Here is a 24,211-nt window from a genome sequence, read left to right as displayed (position 1 = left end):
TGCCCCTATTTTAATGGCGACAATGGAGAAAATTGTTCTTTCTTTCCTTCTTTTTTTTTTCTTTTTTTTTTTTGCTTTTCTATTTTTTTTTTTTTTTTTAATCCTATCGGACCTGTACTGATGAATATTTTTTGAAATAATCATGACTGAGATCATCAAAGGGAAATGTTATTTGAAAACGCTGACAGAGACCATTCCAATAGAGACTTTTGTGAATTTTTCTCTTTGCGAAATGGGAAGTTTTTTGTACTATTGTTCTAATTTAAGTGGGAACTTATACTACATCAACGTGAGTGAAGCCGCGGGTAAAAGCTAGTATACACATATATATAGTCTCTATTTTATTTATCTAGATTTCTTTACTTTTAAGCATTATAATGGCGATTTGAAACGTTTTCTTTCTGTGCAGTTTTAAATTTTTCTTCCCAAACCCAACATTACTAATGGGGAATTATATTTTTGGTGTGAGAAGCAATAGAGTGAGAAGGTGGGAAGAAATAAGTTATATTCTCTAAATCAGTGGTGTCCATCCTTTTTCTGCCCAAAGGTCGTACCTCACAATAAAATAATTCTCGCGCAAGCCAGAACACTTTTCGAAATATTTCAGACTTTTCTATTTGACATGGGAAAATATGGAAAAGGAAAGACAGCCAATAACTGCTGTTATCAATTACTTTGTGCTTATTTTATCAAATGCATGTTTTTCAGAAACCAATTTCTGAATATTTGGCTCCAAGTTTGTTGGCACTGGTCGTGCCTTGTAATTTGTAACATTGAACAAAATAACGAGCCACACGGATCAACTCCGCGGACCGGATGTGGTCGGCGGGCCGCAGGTTGGGCACCACTTTTCTAGATGAAATAATGTTACGTAGATATAACATAATTCCTAGAAATTAATTTCTTGGTGAAATAATAGCCCAAATAGGGAGATATTCGCAACTGCAGAGCTCGAATACGCTACCTTGCGGTGATTAACAATACTAAAGAAAAAGCTAAAATATTCCATTCCACGTGTTTTCTTTGGGTTAAATTACAGGCTTCAGACAGTTTGTGGTGTAATGTAATTTCAGAAGAATAGAAAAAAAAGCTTCCCACAAACACGTTGAAAAATTACTGTCATTCACTAAGCGTCAAAGCAAGTTATAAGTTACGGCATTTGTGTGTTTTACCTTTCTCATCCGCCATTAGACAGTGACTGTAGCACCCCCTATATTTTCTTGGAGTTGCGAATTAAAAATGATGGTAGAGAAACTAGCTTAAATGTATTACGATCTGAAACCTCTTAGACAGTGTTAAGTTTAAAAGAAAAGTAAAGTATTTCACCTACAAGAAGCAGGTTACTTACTTTGGAACACAATGTGCGGCTGTGAGTATCCAGTTTTCATTCAAAATACTTCCACCGCATTCATGAAAGAAATTTCCCCGGGCATCTCTCTTCTGAAGGGAAATCTGATCACAGAAAGGAATGAAACAATTGAATACGTGAAGTAATTGGGCGCTACACGTAAGGAAATAACAAGCAATGAAATTATACGTGAAATACACCGCCAGCTCAGTCATTTCCAGCCGAGGACTGCAGTTTCGTGCTTTTTAGCACTAGCCCTGGCTAATGGGCGGTAATTTACTGAATATACCTTGCCTTGCGTTCAATCTTCGAGTTGAACCAAACCATTGCTTCGGTCACTCGTCTGGTCTGCTAATCCTGTATTAGCTACCAGTTTGTTTCGCACTCTTGGCTTCCTTAAGAGGTTTTTCCATCTCCAGCTCTGTCACTTTCCTATGCCAGGCTGATGAGTGCTAAAAAGCACGAAACTGCCGACCTCGGCTGGAAATGATTGAGCTGGCGGTGTATTTCACGTTTTTCTGCTTTAGCCCTGGCTAATGGGCGGTAATTTACTAAATAATGAAATTATAGTTCACTTCAGCATTGTTGGTGTTCGTCCTTGGATGAGTCTACTTCAAAGACAGTTGGAAACAAGAGAAGCAAAGATTGCTACAATCAGAGCACGATGATCCTGACATTGGACATGGGGCACATTTCCATTTCAGGGCCCCCTAGGGCCCCCACTAAGATTTTTGAAGACACAGGGCACGAAATTCATTTTTCTGCCCCCCTCTCCCCATTCCAGCTTTTTTATAAGTTGAAGCAATAAAATATTTTGATACTTGCGTTTTTACACAACCATACTAAATTTGGTGGTACCTCATATCACAAAGTAATATATACATTTAAAAAGTAAAAGAGGTATAGTGGTATACGATAAATATATAAATGTGGTGAAACTTTGCCCGTTGCAGCAAACCGTAAATACCAAAATGATCTATGATATAACTTTTAATAGTAAATACAGACTAAATTTGGAGTAGTTTTCTGATTTGCAAAGAAATCACATTTTAAGGGGAATTTTTATCAACAAATAGATTTTTTCCTTGTTTTGGCATTTGCAAAAACTATCAATGATATCATTGTACTCCAGATTCTGAATGAAATCATTATTTATGTTTAATTAATATGATGAATTAAGGGATTTTGGCCCCCCTGAAATCTAAGAGGAGGGGCCTGTGCCCCACACGCCCCTGCGGTATTCAGGCTCTGGCGGTAATATAGCATTGGCGAAACATTTTTTTCGTGAATCGTCGTTGTTTCTTCCCAATAAGAAATAAATTTCAACTCAAGGCTGGCGCCAAACTCTGCGATAAGGAGCACATTGTGGACGACTTCATTTGCTGATCGTGTTTACTGCCCTCCCATTTTCTTATGAATTTGATGTTTTTGACTCTTCCGCTGAGCGCCAACACTACTGAGAAACACTATATTCGAAGGTCGAGCAAAAGTAAAGGTTTCCATCGATTTTACAAATATACAGCATTGTCTGTTCTCACTGAAATTTACATCGTTGGAAAGAAAGAACGTTTCTTCTACTTTTATACATAATCGCCATCTTTTTCTGTGCATTATTGTCGATGGTGCCTTAACTTCTGTATCGAGTGTCACAGAATTCCACCGCCAGAGTAAGACATGTCAGTCAATAAACCATTCCGTTCTTGATTGCAGTTCGGAGCTCGTGTCTAGTGATTACCACTTGTTTCCTAAGTTTAAGGAAGACTTTGATGGCCAACGTTTCCGGAGCGACGACGACGTAAAATGTGATGTGTGCATCACATGACTTCCTTTTACTTCAATTTAATGTCATTTTCTCATTATTGGCAGTTTTAATGAGATTCAATGTTTACTCTCTAAATATCAACAACAGTGGCCAAATTGAAACCAGATTAAAAAATAATATAAATAAAATAAATCGCCAAATTTGTCGCCAAGTTGGCGACAAAACTTGGCGACCAAAAGACTGGCGATATATCGCCAATTGTCCGCCAAATTATAACACCACTTGAGTTTACAACGAAATTAGCAATGATTTCCCCCCAAAAAGGGACAAAAGACCCCCTTTGGAGCATCCAAATGCAACCAAAAAGGGAAGTGCACAACTAGACCCCACTAGGGGTCTACGCACCAATTTTCAACTTTCTAGTACATTTCGTTCTTGAGTTATGCGACATACATACACACATACGCACATACATACGTACATGCAGACGTCACGAGAAAACTCGTTGTAATTAACTCTGGGATCGTCAAAATGGATATTTCGGGTGTCTGTACGTTCCTAGGCATATATCCACGTGTGGTCAGGTTGAAAAAAAAAACTCAACATTCATTCGGGGGTGAGTAAAATGGAAATTAAGGCCGATGTTTGAGTGAAAATTTCTTCGCGAATACAATTTTTCCTTTTCTGTAAGAGGAAGTAAAAAGGGGATAAAACGCTTCCTCTTAACGGGTTGGCGGTGGAGTTCTGTGACACTCGATACAGTTAGGGCACCGTCGACAATAATGCACAGAAAAAGATGGCGATTATGTATAAAAATAGAAGAACGTTTTTTCTTTTGAACGATGTAAATTTCAATAAGAATAGGCAGTGCTGTAGTCGTATATACAGATACAATACAGATGTAACATTGATGGGAAACTTACTTTTGGATCAACCCTCGTAAATATTAACATAGTTTTTTTTTTTTTTTTTCAAAAATATCGTGTTGTTGTTTTTTCTTTCTTTCGTATTCAGCGTGTTTTACGGAATAAACGCCGCCTGCTCTCTGAAAAAAAAATTCAAAGATTTCAAGTCTCAATCCATAGATTAATTGATACTAAAAGTTATACTGCAATCGCAATGATTCTCAATTTTAGGTTCCGAGGGAATGAGAAAAGTAAATTCATAGATTTGAAAACATCAGGAGATAAGTCAAAAGCTTTACGTCACCAAAAAGCTAAAAATTAAAAGTAGGTAATTAAGCAACAATGAGAAGCAAAGGGATGTATGTGGACAGTTTCAAGTTTTGAGTAAAACGCGTTTACAGTTCCGGTCCTTGGTAGGCTTTCATTAAACGAGCTGATGCGTGCATCACATGACTTCCTTTTACTCACATTTAATGTCATTTCCCTCATTATTGGCAATTTTAATGTGATTCAATTGTTTACTCTCTAAATATCACCAACAGTGGCCAAATTGAAACCAAATTTAAAAAAAAGAAAAGAAAAAAATCGCCAAATTTGTTGTCAAGTTGGCGAAAAAACTTGGCTACCAAAACTGGCGATATATCGCCAAGTGTCCGACAAATTATAACACAACTTGAGTTTACATCGAAATTAACAATGTTTTCCCCCCAAAAAGGGGTAAAAGACCTCCTTAGGAACATCCGAATGCAACCAAAAGGGAAGGTGCACAACTAGACCCCACTATGAGTCTGCGTACCAAATTTCAACTTTCTAGGACGTACCTTTTTTGAGTTATACGAGATATATACACACATACATACGTACATACAGACGTCACGAGAAAATTCGTTGTAATTAGCTCGGGGGTCGTCAAAATGGATATTTCGGGTGTCTGCACGTTCCGAGGCATATATCCACGTGTGATCGGGTCGAAAAAAAAACTCAACATTCATTCGGGGGTGAGAAAAATGGAAATTAAGGCCGATTTTTGAGTGAAAATTTTCTCGCGAATACAATACATCCTTTTTTGTAAAAAGAAGTAAAAAATGTCTAAATCACGCTGTGTAACGACACCATCCAGGGCTACTAGTACTATCTCTTGCCCTAAAACAGAGGAGAGGTTCAACAACCATTTGTATTGCCTATCTCCACATTTTCAATTTTGGCACTTACATCTATTTGCTTCTCACTCAGTACCTTAAATGCATGCAGCAAAGTAATGGTACCAAGTAATACCGAAGTACAGATTTTTTCAATCAATTAGCCTTTTAATGGAAATTTAAGAAAAGTGAGGTAACTTCATAAACTTGTTGAGAGTCCTAAGGATTGTATTATCATCATCGTCAAGGATTAATCATATACTGTTTGGCCACGGATTGTATGTAATCTGGCAATCTGCCAAGTAAAGACGATTCCATCTGATTCAATCAAGCAGGGAACATGGGAAAATAGAGATGGGATATTGATACACTCGTTCTATAATGTCACTAGTGCCTTATTCATTTATTGCATTCTCAGAACTAAAGTAAGGGGAAACAAAGATAGTTACCATGCAAACAACAAAAAGAAAATAAAATATTTTCATTTCGTTCAGGAACGTAAAAGTAAAATGGTAAGCTCAAAACTTCGTTGTGAATAAATAAATCAATTAACTGAAGGGCTCAGTGGATAAAGGTGTTAACTGACAAATCATTTGTTTTGAGAAAAACGCAGTCAAAGTTCAAAGGCTAGTATTTTTTATGCAATAGATAAAATGTTTCTCTTTTGGTAGCATATGTTAGTTTTTTGTTTGAAATATCTATTATAAAATGATCAGCTGTGAAAACCATCAATTAATGAGTTTTTTTATCACTTTTATGTAGTTAACACCTTCATCCACTAAATTTCGGATCAAACTTTTCATATCATGTCAATGGATGATGGTAATAAAATACACTAACATCTACACTGTTAAAAATTCAGGAAGATTTTCTGGTAATTGTTACTGTAAAATGGCGGACTAACGCATCGCTGATTTTTACGGTAATTTATACCGGAGAAATAAGCGATCCCAGCGCCAATTGGTTGCTGTGGCCTACCGAGGAAACCGTAAAATTTTACAGTAACATTTGATTTTTACGGTAATAGTTACTGGCAACATGGATGCCAGTAACAATTACCGTAAATTTTCCGGAAAATTTTTAACAGTGTATTTGAATCACATTTTTTGAATTATAAATTTAAGAAAACATCGCAATATTCTGGATTTAATAACCAAATAAAGTAAACTAACTTTTTATAAGCTTTACTGTCCTTTACATATCACTTCCATTTATAACAGTGCTGTAAAAGCATTGATGTTCCTCTGGAACAAACTTTTGTTGCTCTTTGGGATTTTGAGCTTTTTCCTTTGTTATAGTTCCTGTTTTACCCATTTTTCTAGGAAGACGAATACTAGTATTTAGTGGACTTGCTATTTTCTTATTTCGTAGTAAAACTACTCTTTTAAATGGTAAAGATTGAGCATAACTTTCCTTATATATATAAGATCCATATTCTTCAACCTGAATCCATCTGATCCCATCCCTAAACCTAACTTTCTCTTGTAGACAATTTTTCTTCTTGTTTGTCAAATTTAACATTGTTGCAAGCATTTCAGTATGGCGGAAATGGTTTGTCATATCAATCACTTTGGTTTTTCGAGATACACTCCGGATGATATCCCGATACTGATCTGGTACATATATCGTTTCGTGTTTTTTAAGAACCTTCTCAATTCTTCCAAAATCCCGATCTGAATTTAGATATGTATGTAGTGTTTCTGGAAATTTGTGGTCAATTGGTTCAAAATAACCTTTTAATATAAGGAATTGATAGAGGCAGATCATTGCAAAGTTTTTGTTATGACCAGCATGAGAGTCACTCCATACTATTAAACCGTCTTTTGTTTTCAGCTCATTATCTGTTTCTATTGCCGTTAAAATTGAACTACAGACTTCTGAGCTTCCTCGATGGGCAACGTCTTCAGTTCATGTACAAAATGTGGCTTTGGCTACATTTTTATAAATTATATGTATTCCTAGATTACAGAACTACATCTGACGCAAGTAAAAGACTTTTGATGTTGTTAATCTCGGCAACGGCATAGTCTGTTGTAAGTCAACGGTAATGAAAGCAGTACCATTATTACTTTTTGCATATTCCCTATTAAATTTGATTGACTCGAAAGCAGCTTTGAAATTCTCTTCATATTCTTCATCATTATTCCCGGAATCACATGTACTACATTTATCGCTTCTTGGTTGTGAAAAGGACAAATTAAATTCGCTATTAAAAATACTTCTGTATGTCCACTCTTTGACAAAAAAAGTTTCTCGTTGGTGAGTTTCGTTACATCGTTCAATATATAAGGCATACATTTTTGTGGTGCTGAGAAGAGGGGAAAGGTATTTTCTGGATTGCTGCACCTGGAATAATGTGAACTTTCTGCTGAGAAACTGTTTATATGCTCCATTACATATGCTTTCACATCATTTTCCACTTTGTGTGGTCTTAAACTGTGATGGCCCCTTTTATCTGGTAGTGGTGCTGACAACCCATTTGCAATACTGTTTTTTATAATGTCAAGCTTTTTTCTCCCAATACCATACAAAGAGCACATGGCTGTCTCGCAAATATTTATAGTTTGACAGTCGAAAGTGACATAATATTTGTATGAAGCTGCCCTTCTTTTCCTAGAACTTGTGCTGCTCTGTCTTTTAATGCTATTAATTTCAGTGCTATTAAAAAGTGTACAAATTTTAGCATTCACATCTAGTTTATTGAATTCAGTTAGTATGGAAGTCCTGTCATCAATACTGAATTTAGATTATTTCTCTTGACAAAATGTATCTTAGGTTAATTATCACAATAAAGCGCAAAAGACTATTACAAGAAAATAGCTAAATCACGTTCAGAAAGTACTGTAAACAAACAGATCAGTCAGGAGGAATCAACTCAACAGCTGTTTGCTGCCAACGTTCAAATCAAAAACGGTGCTAACTCTATGAAAAACGGTGCCCTCTAGTGGATGAAGGTGTTAACATACCTAAACACTTTTAACCACTAGAAAATTTACGGTTTTATGTTAGATAACACCTTTATCATCTGGAATCTCTGGAAATACACAGAATAGGACTTTCAATGCTAGCTTATATGAAATATAATCATTTTAAACTTGCATCCATCAACGAAACTCGATTTTTTTTTAAATGTCAGTTAACACCTTTATCCACTGATCCCTTCAACTTTTCCCGTGAGAATAGAGATCGAATGTACTTTAGTTTTAAAAAATGTTGCTGCGAACAAATTTTCATTTTTACAAAACTAAGGCTAAATAATAGAGATGCAAAAGTGCACATCTGAAACAAACCAATTAACACCCCTATAAACTAATAGATACGTCCATTTCTACCTATAAACCGGATATTAGTCTTTCCATGTAATCGATGGTCAAACTGTAGCCTGTTCCGGCTTCTTAGTCGCCCCACCGTTTCCTGGGCCTACCACGATCTCGTTTGCCGCTTGGTCTGTAATAAAGGGCAGCTCTTGGAAGTCTCCGTCGTGTCATACGTCGAACATGGCTTTTCCAATCGTTACGATATTCTGTAATTTTTTCATTGAGAGAGGCTGAATATCTGTAATGTAGATTCATTCCTTATTTTGTCTAGGATAGTGCAGTTCTTCAGTGATCGCAAATGTTTCATCTCTGCTGCTTGAATCTACTAGTTTCTTCAGTGTTCAAAGTCCCTGTTTTGGAGCCATATAGTAAGGTTGGCACCGCCATAACCTTATAGAAATTCAGTTGTGTTTCCTTCCTCGTTTTTCCCTTTTGGGTTCTTGTAAGAGTTTCACATAAGTGTTAAACCCCTAGTTTGTTTTGGACATCATTGTCGTGGTCAATGATGATGTCACATCCTAGGTAGTTGAAGTGCTTCATCTGTTCAATAATTCTATTATCAATAACAATTTTACTTCTTATTAGAAGTAAGCTTCAAAGGATTGTGTTACGTGCGTTTTAAATATTTATTGTTTAGTTAAGTACAGTATGAGATCCCAAACTCATTTTTCCACTATTTCTTTAATTGAAAAAGTTAAATCATCTGGTCGAAGAATCATTCTAATCGCATTAGGACGAACAGGCAGATGCATGCATCCAAGTCATCAGAAAAAATGATTCGGTGCTTCAGGTAAAAACTGTTGTTGGCTTGAACTTACTTACTACAGCCCGGATACTGCAAATTTTTATCCTATGACTTGACTTGATTCTCTTAACGCCTAGTGGAATATGAGGCCACTAGCGTGGCATTCCATCCGACCGGTTTAATGCCACCTCCCTGGCACTCTCCCAGCTTGGCCAACCAAAGGCATTTCTTTCTTGTATGGCCATCTGACGCCAGGTTAGTTTTGGACGCCCGCGCTTCCTCTTGCCATCAGGGGTCCACGTGAGAGCAGTTCTTGTAGGGTCTATTGCCTGCATTCTGAGAACATGTCCTATCCATGACTATCTGTGCTTTTTTTTTTATCAGTGTGGTTATCGGCTTGCAATTTGTACGTTTGTACTGGTCTGAATTCGATATTTTATTTGGCCAGTATATGTTTAATATTTTTCTCAGGCTTTTAGTTTGAAAGGCATCAAGCTCTTTTTCTTGCTGTCTAGTTAGCTTCCATGTATTTCTGCCACAGAGTAGGACCGCTGTAACTTGAATTGAAAATTTGTATTTTGAGTTCTTATCCTATGAGCATAACGTAAAGAAAAAACTAATATATGCTAAAATACTATAAAATCCTCATCAACTGATGTGGTGTAGGGTCATTCCATAGAAATGTCAACCTCAACCTCAGAATTTTTTTTCCCACAAAGCCTTAATTGTGACCTATCATTCCATTCAGCATACTTTCTAGTACATAAATCCAGTAACAGTTTGCAAAAATTTCATTCGATGTTTTTCTTCTGGCTCTAAACGTGCGAGGTTGTAGAGAAGGCTTAGCATGTGCAAAAAACATGCGTCTACGTTTTCTTGTGTAATGTAAAAATTTTTGCAAATTTTTAAAAGAACTATGTTTATTCCAAATGATTAGATGTTAGCCCAATAAAATTGGCTGTTCTTTTTGCATGCACTATAAGATAAGTATTTTAATTAGTTTGGTTATTTCACTGAAAATATTTACGTTACGTTAGTCACGAAAATGTGCTATTTTCTGCTTAAAAACTAAACCAGATGATTGAACCAAACAGCACTTTTTTATTTCTTACAGCTGTGTCATATCTACTTAAAAAGTGCAAAATATTTATTTCAGTATCAGTAGATATAAAATAATTAGTGTGACTAACGTAACATTTGAGCTGTGACTAACGTAACAGTTTGCATGTGACTAACGTAACAGTTTGCATGTGACTAACGTAACATTTTAAAAATGACTGCTAATATTTAAAACTTATTTAGTTTAATGTACATTTTCATGAACAATTTTGAATTCTATATTGATTAAAAATATAAAGGTTGAAAAATACCCGTAAAACTACATTGTATAGACCTTGTGTTTACTTAGAAAAAATACTTTTTTTAAAAATCTTTATATCTTTATAAAACTTCCAATTTAAAGAATTATTTTAAAAGAAAAAAGGTGAGTAAAGCAAAATGAGTACTCTGCTGAATGTGCATTCAACACAAGAATCCAAGTTTAAGAATTAAGATAATAGAAGTACAGTCTTAACAAAGGAGAACGTCTCTATTTTTTAGAAAATACATCTTCACCTATTATTAAAATGAAGTAATGGCTTCTCGGTGGAAAATATTTGAAGATGTTACACGATACAGTGACAATAAACGCTGCTGCCATATATTTCAGAAAATGCAAGAATGATCATTTAGAAATTCAAACATTTGTGGTGATATCTAGAATTAAAATGCATTTTGCATAAACGTTCGAATTATTTTTTTTTCCAATATTACATTTTAATTCAAAAGCATGCACAACACTATTCGTTCGATGAATCAGTAAACCTTAAAAAACTATATGCCATTGAAAAGTACTTCGGAGTTTCTTATGACGATAACTAGTATATCGCCAAAATACTAGAATTCAGTGAAACTATCAATTTGCATAAAGTTAAATTTTTAAAAGAGAGATATTTAAGATTTAATTAGCCCAAGAATGATGTTATTCAGTTTGTAAAAGCAGTTCTTTTTATTTGTTTATTTTTTTTCGCACATTCAAATTGAGTTAATTGAACTGAATCCTTCCATTCAATTTCTTACACTAATATAGAAAAAAAGCAAAGAAAGAACCATAATGCAACACAAAGAAGGTTCCTAAAATGTGTAAAAGTAATATAAGAGCAAGAAATTAATTATAAAAGGTTTTTTATATGCATTCATTGCTTGTTATTCGATTGTTACGTTAGTCACGTTACGTTAGTCACACATAGTTTTTCGTAAAAGTACCATTAAGGGCCAAAAAAGATTCATCTGTAACAAATCTGTAATACATTTTTAAAAATAGATAGTTTACCTCTTACAAATATATCGGCCAATTTTAAATGCCTGCGTAAGTTTCAGAAAAATTTGCTTCGTAACATAAGCATTGTTTCTCAGGGTTGCAAAAATGTTACGTTAGTCACGATGCCTTTTTTGGTGAAAAACACCTGCCAGCGCTAGTTTTGCTTCAAATTCTTGGTAGAAATGAAAAATAGTCACCTTGTACATTTTAAATCTGCATATTAAACCAAAACACATTTATTTTTACTCCCGGTGTAAGTAAAAAGAGTTTGAAAATCAGCTGCGAATGTTACGTTAGTCACTATGGAATGACCCATATATCCTTTTCTGAAACATTTGCTTTGGACTTGGTTACCTTTTGCAACACGGTTCTCTTGTTAAAATAACTTGTCTTTTGGAATGATGGTCATAGATAGGTTACCATTTAAGGTTATCATGGCTTGATTAAGATTCACGGGGCCCCAAGGCCACGAAATACACCTTATAAACAAACAGTCTTATATAAAACAGCCTTATAAACACAAAATTTGAAGGGGAGCCAGCAGTGATGACTTCTGGAGTCTGATGGTGCTCACTAGATATGAGTTCAGGCTCATTTTTGAGAGCTCGAGCCGCCTCAGCCCAAAGACTAAACCGAGCCCACCCGAGCCTGAGAGATATTGTCTCGGACCAAACTCCGAGCCCACCTGATCCCAGCAAAACTTTCTTGTAACAAAAACCTTCTACAGTCTGACATGATTTAATGAAATGTTAGTCTCAGTTGTTGTTTTACAACAACTAAATATGGGAACTTATACTGCAACTGCAGTTGGTTAAAAATATTTTTTTTTTAAATCTCTCCGTTGATGAAAAATGTTTCTAAATTTTCCCAAAAAGCTACACTGCAAATGCATTACTGTATGACATATTGTAATAGTAATCGCAAATAAACATTTTATAAAAATGGGCGTTAATTTATTTCCTGTTTTTTCTTTTTGGTTGAATTTTCACATTGATTGAACTGATTTAAATGCTTGTTTTTCTTCTCACAGCATGATAATGTTTATTTGCTTTGAATTCATTTGAAGATTGACGATTGAATATCTTAGCTTGAGTCCAAGCCCGAAATCTATTTTTGGTTTTAGATCTCGAGCCCGCTTCGGGCCCGGGTTCGTGCTCAGGCTGAGCCCGTCTCGTCTCTAGTGCTCAACCACTTGCTCAAAACATCTGTTGGGGTGCAAAGCAACCCATACCTGAAGTAAGCAGAAGAGAAAGGTAAATAAAGAAAGGAGAAAATTCTGATTCTTCTTCTTTTTCTTAAGTAGCAAGTTTTTCATTTGCGGCCTTCTAAAAATCAGGGGCCCTAGGTCGAATACTGATGGGAAATCTGGTTCTGATGTACTTGAAGGTGCATCTAAGACACCAGGAAAACGGTTAATGCCGTGCTGACGGAACCATAAGACACCAGGAAAACGGTTAATGCCGTGCTGACGGAACCAACACTTCTCGAGATTAATTAAAGGTTTTGATTTCAAAAGCTACCATATTTTCGTTGCCATTAAGAATATAGTCCGACCACAAACAAATGACCCTTATCAATCATTTGAGATAACACCTCCATTCCTTAAAATAGGTAGCGAAGGAAGAAAGGACATGTGCCATATTTTGGAGTTTAGCAATATTTTGGCGATATGAAAAAAAAAAAATACTCCTAATATATTTTCCTTATGTGATTATTTAGACCTGGAAGATTTAAGTTGCGGAAAATAACTGCGTCGTTGGCTAAAAAGTAAAATGACAAGCCTTGCATTCTTTATTGCAACTCTACTCGAGCCAATTTTCAATTGACATTAATTATCGGGGGCGTTGCTATCTCTGACCAATGGCTGCTGAAAGAAGTAAAACCAAGACCCACCCACTTACGTAGGATGTGACCTGCCCAATGAGAGACCTGCCTTGACTGCGCAAAATTAAAATGTTTTACCTCTTTGGCTATTTTCTTAAATTCCAAGGTCGATAGAACCAATGACGCACTTGCAAATTCCGTTCCAACATTTCTCTCCATATCGCCCCTTCACGAAAATGGTCAATCTGAAATGGAGCGGAGCAAAAGCTCAATTGTTCGTGGTCGGACTGTACCGTAAGGAACCTATTGAAACTAGTTTAGCTGCTTTGATAGGCTTGAATATGTATACCTTCGTAAAAATACTTTTTTTTTTTTTGAAACTTCACAAGATTCAAAAAAAAAAAAAAAAACTCTAGAAGAGTTATTGTCTGAGAAGTAATGACGGAGAAAAACAAAGTAACCTGATTTTTCGCAATACCGTTGCCTGCTTGGTGCCTGAAGACTGGAAGCAACGCTTGAAGAATACTGAAATGCTGAAGAAACAGAAAAAAATCTGTCAGACTTACCTTCGTTCAATACGAGCATAATTGATCATTTAAAGAGTATAAATCGCAAATGTTGACGATAAAACAGTAACCCTTTATGCTTGGCTATTCTCACGCAACAAGTCATAAGTAGAGTAATGCCCTTATCGTAAACGGGCCGTAATTGTATTAAAGAAATTTTACAAAGCAGACTATATACAGTCGAACCTCCATATATCGAACTTCCACATATCGAAATTTTCTATGTATCGAAATCCCGTCAAATTTCTATGTTCATAACATAGAAAAATTGTTTCTAAATATCGAAAAAATCTCTATGTATCGAAATTTTTTTCGAGACATTCGTAGATTTTTTTTTCCAATTTTAACTGTCTCATGAAAAATGAAGGTTAGAGGAGAGAATTATGTTCACGAAAGGTTGTTACGAAACTCATAAGGAATCTGGGGTTGAGGGATGTGTAGATAGGTCGTTGTTCCGTTCTGGAGTTCTTAAATTCCCTCAAGTTTTTTTCAAACCTTAGTTTTAACCAGTAGCACTGTAAAATCAGTTTCAAGTTATCCCTTTTCTATGTTAAATATCATTCCTAGTCCTTTTAGCTTTAATGAAAATCTTTCAAGTTAAGTATAGATTGATTTTTTACTTTTCTCTCGATTACATTGTCGAAACGAAAATCCCCTAATGTTGCGGATCAAGTTAAATTGCCAAAAAAATGAAGATGTATGAAGGCGCAAAAATGTAATTTCTGTTATTTTTTTTAATTATTAACTTTCATTTAATCTGATGCTCGTATAAATTAGAAATTGGATTTCATACATGAAAATTAGCTTTAATTTTAATGTTTTAGAGAATTTTTAGGACAAAATAAGATCTTTTCTATATATCTTCCTTTAGGTTCTTTAGCTTCAGTAGTCTTTTAGCTTCAGTAAAAATCCTTCAAGTTAGGTGGAATGATTTTTTACTTTCCTCTCGATTACATTGTCAAAACGAAAATCCCCCCTTATGTTGCGGATCAAGTTGAATTGTCGAAAAATGAAGACGTATGAAGGCGCAAAAATGTAATTTCCCTTAATTTTTTAATTATTAATTTTCATTTAATCCGATGCTCGTTTAAATTAGAAATAGGGTTTCAGACACAAAAATTAGCTTTAATTTTAATGTTTCAGGAGATTTTTATGATAAAATACGATAGTTTCCATATATCGAAATTTCTATATATCGATTTTTTCCGGTAATTTGCTACTTCAATATATAGAGGTCCGACTGTATGTACTAAAATAGTATACCAAATTTCTGGAGCCGTGTGATGACTAGACTTTTTCTATAAACTGCAATTGAAATTCCAAAGGAAATGCTTACCATCCATGGATATTGACCATGTCTGGCGTCTCGCCCTCCAACAATTTTATCACCAGTTGTAAAGTGTCTGCTTCTTCCACATCCAGCCAGTGTAATAGTGTTCGTTACACTTGCTGTAAATAAATAGTAATCAATTATTCTCTGTTGAAGCAACATGTTTCATGTTACGCGAAAGACAAGTTCTGGGATGCCTGTTTGTTTGTTTGTTATCGCGTTTAAAGTTTGGAGCTGATTTCTAGTAGAGAGTGCGCAAAATTGATTCTCAGTCACCAACAAGTAGGCTTTTTCTTTTATTGTTGCACTAGCTGTACCCGACGCGCGTTGCTACGCCAAAAAAAAAAAAAAAAAACATCATTATACTGATTTTTATGACAATCGGTTGAACGGGGCAGAAGTTGCTACTCTGCAGTGCCACCTGGTGGCGAGTGGCTTCAATGAGCATATTATGCACCTTCTCCGTGGAAAAATACATATATACGGCAATTTTCACAATAATCGGTCCAGGTATCAAGTGAAGCCGTGACTATACTCAAATTTTGTACTCACGCAGTTTGCAAGATCAATCAATCGCTAAAAATATCAAATGGAAAAAGTTTTAAATCCCCCCGTTGCATGAAAAGCCATAAAACAATAAAGAAAGAATTTATTTGTTCAAACTCAAGAAAAATGGCAACAGCTAACTTCTTATCAATGAGATCTTTCACGCGAATTAATTTCTGCAGCCGATAATTTTATTCGTATTTATCCAATGGATTGTGACTTAAATTAAAATAAAAAAGGAACTATCGATCGGATTTTTTTCGAACTGGTCTATAAACATTCCCAGTACCAAAAATAACAAACGGTGAAAGTTTCAGCCAAATCTGCCGGGTAGTTTTTGAGTTCATGGATGACATACAGACAAACATTCATTTTTATAGATATAGATAACAATCCCAGAGCCAGGGGTTCTCACAGGGGCGGGGGAGGCGGATTACAGCGCAAGTTGTGCCATCAATATTTTTTTTTTGGGGGGGGGGGGAGTTTTTAAATGTTTAAATTTATTTTTTTTTAAATTTGTTTGTTGCTTTATTTTTAGTTTAAACTACATTTATTTTATTTTATTTTATTTTAATTTAATTTTATTTTATTTTAATTCCATTTTATTAATTTCACTAGCTTTTTATCCGTGACTTCGCTCGCGTTGACCTTAGATTTAGTCAATCGATTCAGGTTAATGGGCCAACATAGGTAGAAGTTAAATAGTTACAAAAAAAAAAAAAAAAAAAAAACTTCTTAATATAATTCAAGAAAATTTATTAGAGTAGAAAAGAGGTTAGCATGGGCAGTTCTTAAAAACTCCCATTCGAAAAAGGTTAACAGTTTTCAAATGAAGTCAATATTTCGCTTAAATCCCGATCCCCGTGAGATAGTGCCCGGCACTATGCCGGCTATGTAAACTGTTGCAGAATTTTTTGCCAGAGAAAGGAACGGAGATCAAGCGACTCATGTCCTTCTTTTCTAATAATAAAGCTCAAAGTCTCTCTGTCTGTAGGATGTCTGGATCTCTGTGACGCACATAGCGCCTAGACCGTTCGGCCGATTTTCATGAAATTTGGCACAAAGTTAGTTTGTAGCATGGGGGTGTGCACCTCGAAGCGATTTTTCAAAAATTCGATTTTGTTCTTTTTCTATTTCAATTTTAAGAACAATTTCCGGAGCAAAATTATCATAAGATGGAACAGTAAATTACGAAATTATTATAACGTGAAATGGGAGAGCGAATGAACATAGCCAATTGGCGAGAAATTCGTCATCCATTATTTGTAAATATACAGGCGAACCGAATGACCTTTTACTTTTCAACTACGGGCAAAGCCACCACTAGTCCTGAATAAATAGGGAGAAATACGCCTAAAATGGCAATGGCAACAGTTCCAAAATAGAGTCAGCAGTCACTACAAATTCTAATTTGAATTTAAATCCAAAAATGTCCCTTAGAATGAGAACATCAAATCTTTAAAATAACCATCAATAGGAAGTCAACAGTTTCTAATAAATAACGTTAACGGTCCCGTTCAAAGCATCTAAAAGATCGGAGTAAAAACCCCGTTAAAATCAAAATAAGCACAGCAGTTTTTGAAAATTCCCCTTTAAATGAGGACAATAGTACATAAAACTTGACATGAGGGAATGAAAGAGATTCCCTTAAATTCCTATTAGAATAATGACATCAGCCATTTCAAATGGTTTGACAATGTAATTCGATGTAATTTCAATTAACAATGATCTCCCTCGAAAACTTCTGTCGGGAATAGTTCCGAAAATCTTCACCAGAAAATTTCTAAAGGGATAAAAAAAAAACATCCTTTAAAATAAGAACAATGTTCCCCATTGTCACCATTAGAATAAGGACATTAGTCCCACACAATTCCAATTGGCGTCATTAATCCTCAAAATCACAGATGACCATTAAACGTTTCATAAAAATTTAAAATAATTCAACAATGCGCTAGAGTGGTCGCTTGGAAAGACTGGAGATAAAAAAAACGGATTTGGCATCCGCTAAGTAATGTACATTTTAATAGAACTTTTTTAGGTTATTTGAACGTTTTTTGTTTAATTTATTTAGCGGATTATCTTAAATTTTAACGTCGAGTTCGATAATATTTTTACCTTAATTGATTTGGCGGGGGATTTTACCATTTTAATGCAACTTTTAAAAAAGCTGGGGCGCCAAGGTTTTTTGAATTTTTCGTCACGACCTCGTTATTGTAACTCTGCTCACTAAATAAATAATTATTTTGGCAACAAGGAGAAAAAGAAACACTTTTTTTTTTGATATGATGTATTTATTTTAATGAGCTTATTAATTTTAATTATTATTTTTTCGTTTTGAAAGCGGTTAAAGATTTTTTTTTTATTTAAGTGGAAAAAAGTGTATTAGCTGCTTTGTTTAAAAGGTGCTACTATTTTATTTGTTCGTTTATTTATTTATTTATTTTGTTTACGCATCCAATTTTTTACATGAGTGAGGTATATTTTATTCCTAGAAATCAGTTAAAATATTAAAAAATTATGTTTGAAACAATTTTTGATTTTAGTAATTTTTAAGAATATTGATCAGGTACTAAAAAGTAGTATGGGTATACGGGAAAGTAGGCTCGTTTAGTTCTAGACGGAACTTCTTGTTTAATAATAATATTTAAAAATTAATTCAAATGCTCTGAAAACCAATTTTTTCATTGTTCTTAAAAAAATTACAATATGTTAACTAGATTTTTTTCCATGATTTGTAGACACTTTTAATTTAGTAGCTAGTTTTTGTCATAAATCCAAGAGTTTTTTCGTTTATGAAAATTATAAGCCAGCCCTGTCATTTAAAACTTTACCTTGGGGAAGTAAGGTATAAAGGTTACAAACTCAATGCATATTATTTAGAAAAACAACAGATCCACGCTCACATATATGTAAACAATACGTTTTAAAACAGCCAGAGTGGCTATTGCCCCTTCCTGACCTGACCTCTCCCCTAAATTACTGGCCAGATTACATCACTATGCTGAATTAGAGTAGCAGAAATAAAGTATTGACTTATGTGATGTCTTGCAACATTGTATATATATACGCGTGTAAAAAGGAGTAAAATTAATAGTTGAAATTAACATTGCTTCAAGCATCAATCTTTTTTTCTTTATTATTATTATATTACTAATAATAAAGCTGAAAGTCTCTCTGTCTGGATGTTTGGATGTCTGGATATCTGTGACGCGCATACATAGCGCCTAGACCGCTCGGCCGATTTTCATGAAAGTTGGCACAAAATTAGTTTGTAGCGTGGGGGTGTGCACCACGAAGCGAATTTTCGAAAATTCGGTTTTGTTCTTTTTCTATTCCAATTTTAAGAACATTCCAAGTTATCATAACGTGGGACCGTAACATGGTGTAAGCCAATTGGAGAGAAATTCACCATACACTATTTGTAAATATACAGGCAAACCAAAAGACCTTTTAATTTTCTACTACGAGCAAAGCCGTGTAGGTACCACACACGAGTTATAAAAATAAATTTAAAGCATGATTTAAAAATCAAAGCATATTAAACAGTAAAACTATTTTTGTTGAATGAAAAATAAAAGTTATTTTATTTTTTAAATGTAAAATGTACCTATGTTGTTGTTATGTAAGTAAACTGATTATAATAACAGAAACGGCTCTTACAAGAAAAAAGACACAAACAATATAACTTGCATAACTCTTACCTAGCGCAACTCCGACGCTGACATAGTACAGGAAGAAAAGAGCGCAGTTTTTTCTAAAAAGAAGAGGAAAATCTTGAATTTTCTATAAAGCAATGAAAACATAAAATAAACGCTTACATTTTATTCAAAAACAGCACAGAAAATCTATTGTGTACTCGCGTTTCGAGATTGAAAGGGAATTATTTTTCAAAACGAAAAAGCTTTCACCTTGAAGTTCAAATGTGACTATCAACCAGGGGTGCCCCCCCCCCCTCGTAAGAACAAGGGCGGCGCCCCTAAATATCGCGAACCCCCCCCCCCCAAAAAAAAGCAAGAGCCCCCATAAAACTGAGATAAATACCCCTTAAAAAACCCCATCCCCCTTAAAAATTTCAATGACGCAGTCTGTGTCATGACCCCCCCCCCCCTAGGTGGGCCCCCCTGCTTCAACTAGCGTTTGGAAGTTCAAAACGTTTCGTAGTCTTGAATTTCGTTCAAACAATTTCATTTTGTATTAGCGAGATAAAGTTGATTTGACCTTTTATTATCGCACTTCAATAATCAATTCTTTCAATAAAGTAAATGAAGTTGGATACGAGTCAGCAAATATTAGCAATAGTTAGCAAATATGAAATTTGTTACTAAAACTGAAATCAACAGAGAACAAAGAGCGAACTTTTTTCTATGTATGAAAGTTTGGAATGAAAAGAATTTAATTTGAAGCCAAAATACCACAACTTTCTAACTAAAAAAAAAGGGTTTCTTGTTGCCTCTAAACATCCCACACAACATAAACTGGTGGAATAGACGTTGAAAAGTCGTCGAATCTGGTCTAAACACTCGACTATAACTGATCTAAAAACCGTCTGTAACTCGTCGAAATGTCCCGTCAGAACAGTCGAAAGTCGTCTTGTACACGTCGAAAAGACGACTACAATGGATGAAAAATGGTGGAATTAGATCAATAATATACGATATCCATACCGCTAGATAACGTTACCAAGAACAGTTATAGAAGATCTAAAAAACGTCTTCTAGGTGCGCTTATTAACGCAGCACACCTTTTTTCAATTCTGGACTCTTAATTGTAATGTTTATACGACACATTACATTTTCCTTAACCTTTTAACATTCATACATTTTTGTCTAATCTGCAAGTTCAATTTTTTAGTACTTATTGCAATTACACTATTAAACTTAAAACCTTATTTTCAATTTTTCATGTGTGTAAGCTTATTTTTTTATCCAACGGTCTTATTTCCATATATCATTTTGAAACAGAAATCATCAACAAGATGAATAAGCTTACCGAAATCAATAAGGCGCTATAAAACAGACGCTAAAATATCAGAAGTAAAATGCGGCGGTGCTGCTCAACGTATGTTGAAGCACGTGCTTCAACACTAATAACATAGCAACAAGTGTTGCCAATTATGTCAATAAATTATAAATATCATCATTGTCATTAATATTTTTTAAAAATAAAGTTCTAGCCCTTTAACCGTTGTTACATGAACTAATGAACTATTTTTAATTCACTTTTTGCAGCATTTAGCACCACCGCAATCCGCTTTCACCCATCACTGTTTGTGTTGATTCTATACTGGACACTTCTATTCGACGTTTAGTAGACGACCCTTGTGGATGATCTAATTTACGTCTGTAAAGGATAACTAATAGACGTCCAATTATAGACGTTTAATAGAACATCTAGAAATGACGTTTATTAGTCGTAGAATAGATATCACCTTTAGATGTAGATGAGTATAGATGAGTTTTAGATGAGTTTCGACGAGAAATAGTCGTTTTATAGACGAGTGTGCTGTGTGGGATGTGTATGCAATTTAATTTTTACTTGTGCGTTTGCCGTCGATTGTATTTATTTCCGATGTTTCCGATACCTTAAATTTTGATTTCCCGTAGTTTGTTATGGTGCTGCCATCTATTAGTCGGAGAAGTAACTTATTCTTCTTTAAAGACCCGTAAACAATGACTCATTTAGGCCTCACTTCATGTTAAGATCAATCTCACGGGCCTGTCCGAATTTTTTCCATAGATAGCATAAGGAAAAACAGAAAAGGAAGGAAAATTACAAACTGTTGTTTCAATTACTAGGGTAACGACCAGGAGTGCCCACAGGGGGGAGGGGGATTATGACGCAAGTTGCGCCATCAAAATTTTTGGGGGGATTTTTTAATTTTTTTGAATTTATTTATTTTTATTTATTTAAAATTATTTATTTTATTTTATTTTGTTTACATTTTATTTCATTTATTTATTTAGCTTATGTGTGTGTGTATGTCATCGGAGTAGCGCAGAACTTTTATAATAAAATAATAATTAAAACAAATAAATAAATAAAAAATATTTTTAAAAATGAATAAATAAAATATTTTTAAAAAATAAATAAATAAAAATATTTTTAAAAAATAAATAAATAATATTTTTAAAAAATAAATAAATAAAAATATTTTTAAAAAAAATTAAAAAAAAGATAAAAAATAAAAAAGGAAAAGAGGATTGAGAAAAATTTCAGGGGGGGGAGCAATTTGTGCCATTGAACTTGGGGGGGGGGGCAACCCTGGTAACGGCACCAGTAACAGACAAAGGGTCCAGTAACAGACAGTCGTAAGTGTGAATTCAAATACTAAGAATTTTTGGCTGGTAAAACTGATGTTGCTGCGACCCATGAATACGGTGCAACCATCTAGTGTTATCAGAGTGAATTTTGTGAGCCAGTTGGTATTTACAAGGCAGTGGCGGAATGTTATGAACAGTCGCCACGAGGTCTGCCGGTGTTTCATGTTCATTTGAATTTAATAAGGTTTTAGATCCAAAAACAAAGAACTTTTGCACATTTTGAAGAGAAAAAAGGAGTTCTGTCCATTACTCAACCTTTCCTCATCCTATCTGTTACTAGATATCATCAGATTTATCGGTGTCTGTTACTGGGGGGTCGGACCTTTTTTTCAAAAGAACTAACTAGTAAGAAGAAGTTAACTAATTCAGAGGATCCAGAAGCATCCAAACGTTAGATGAGATGTAGTTGCATGAGAGAAAAATAGTTTTTAAAGTCTAAATATATTAAAAGGCTCAGAAAATTGAGTTAACCAGAGAACGATGTCTCAAGCATGTCTGTTACTGGTGCGGTTACACCCTACATGCTGGAAGTTTTCAGAACAGTTTTCGATCGTGACATTGAATCTAAACACGGGCCGGCTGGATCAGCTTCAGGCCGTAGGTTAGGCACCACTGATGAAAACCTTACCCGTCACCAGTGTATGAGACCAATTTGGATTGCGGAAAATTCGGATTGCCAAATTGAGTTCATTTCTTTACAAGCTTAAATAGTTCAATAAATCTTTACTAATAATAAAGCTGAAAGTCTCTCTGTCCGGAGGCTGTCTGGATGTCTGGATCTCTGTGACGCGCATAGCGCCTAGACCGTTCGGCCGATTTTCATGAAATTTGACACAAAGTTAGTTTGTAGCATGGGGGTGTGCACCTCGAAGCGATTTCTTGAAAATTCGATTTTGTTCTTTTTCTATTCCAATTTTAATAACAAAACTATCATTAGATGGACGAGTAAATTACGAAATTATCATAACGTAGAACCGTAACATGGGCACAAGCCAATTGGCGAGATACGAAATTATCACAACGTGGAACCGTAACATGGGTACAAGCCAATTGGCGTGAAAATTCACCATATATTATTTGAAAATATACAGGCGAACCAAAAGACCTTTTAATTTTTCTATTACGGGCAAAGCCGTGCGGGTACCACTAGTCATAAAATAAAGACAATCCAGTAGATTATTACACTACACAAATCAGTATTGTGCGGTTAAAACATATAGTGGAATTCCCACTTTTTCTTTTCATAGTTGTCATTAATCAAAAATCAGATCAATAGATTCACCAAATTCACAACATACAAACTATTTCATTGTTCTACATGACATATTTTTACAAGAAAGGCAGCCAATTTGCCCTTTCCGCCGAATAGCGGTCAAGAAATGTTCCATAAAATGTTATTCCGCTATTCGGTCAGGATTTCTTGTCTTCTCTAGGCGACTGCCAAATATCTTATGACCTCAGGCGCTCTCTAGCATCTGCGCAGTAGGCAATTGCGGAAAACCCCATTACGCAATTATAAAAATCCCAATTATAAATCATGGAATCATTGCAAGTGTTACGCAACCTAACCTCATGGATCATATATAACTTCTAACAAAACATATTCATGCTTTGCGGAAACGTACATCAATCCGGGATATCCACCCCCCCCCCTAAAAGCAAGGCTGTAAGTCCTAAATATCGCGAAGACCCCCCAAATGCAAGAGCCCCCCCTAAAAAGAGATAAACACCCCTCAAAACACGCCCCCTAAAAGTTTCAATGGCGCAGTCTGTGCCATGATCCCCCCCCCCTAGGTGAACACCCCTGCATCAATCCAAAAGTAATACGATAAAAGGAAGGTTGTGAAAGAGAAGCGCTGGGGATCAAAATGTCAAATTAATAAATACCTTTGTACCAAGAAGTACCAAGATGTCAACCTACGTTAATACATTACTCTTTGCTGACGACCAGATTAATATCCAATCAAATGAAGACGATCTTCAAAGATCCACCTACATACTCCACAAGATATGCCAAGAATATAATATGAAGATCTCAATCCCGAAAACT

General features: G+C 35.0%; 1 protein-coding gene across 1 annotated transcript in view; it reads right to left on the bottom strand.

Annotated features, from left to right (window-relative positions):
* Positions 1-24,211, bottom strand: part of LOC129224884 (venom peptide isomerase heavy chain-like) — a 55,297-nt gene that overhangs the window by 18,842 nt on the left and 12,244 nt on the right. The window contains exons 2-4 of the mRNA XM_054859429.1: positions 19,543-19,595; positions 15,302-15,414; positions 1,349-1,452 (exon numbers count right to left, since the gene is read on the bottom strand). Of these exons, the coding sequence (XP_054715404.1) occupies positions 1,349-1,452; positions 15,302-15,414; positions 19,543-19,595 (270 nt within the window). The remainder of the gene's footprint in view (positions 1-1,348; positions 1,453-15,301; positions 15,415-19,542; positions 19,596-24,211) is intronic.

Source organism: Uloborus diversus, chromosome 6 (genome assembly GCF_026930045.1).
Source record: "Uloborus diversus isolate 005 chromosome 6, Udiv.v.3.1, whole genome shotgun sequence".
NCBI classification, from domain to species: domain Eukaryota; kingdom Metazoa; phylum Arthropoda; class Arachnida; order Araneae; family Uloboridae; genus Uloborus; species Uloborus diversus.
The sequence above is the reverse complement of the archived record's forward strand: the minus strand, read 5'-3'. Positions and strand labels throughout refer to the sequence as shown.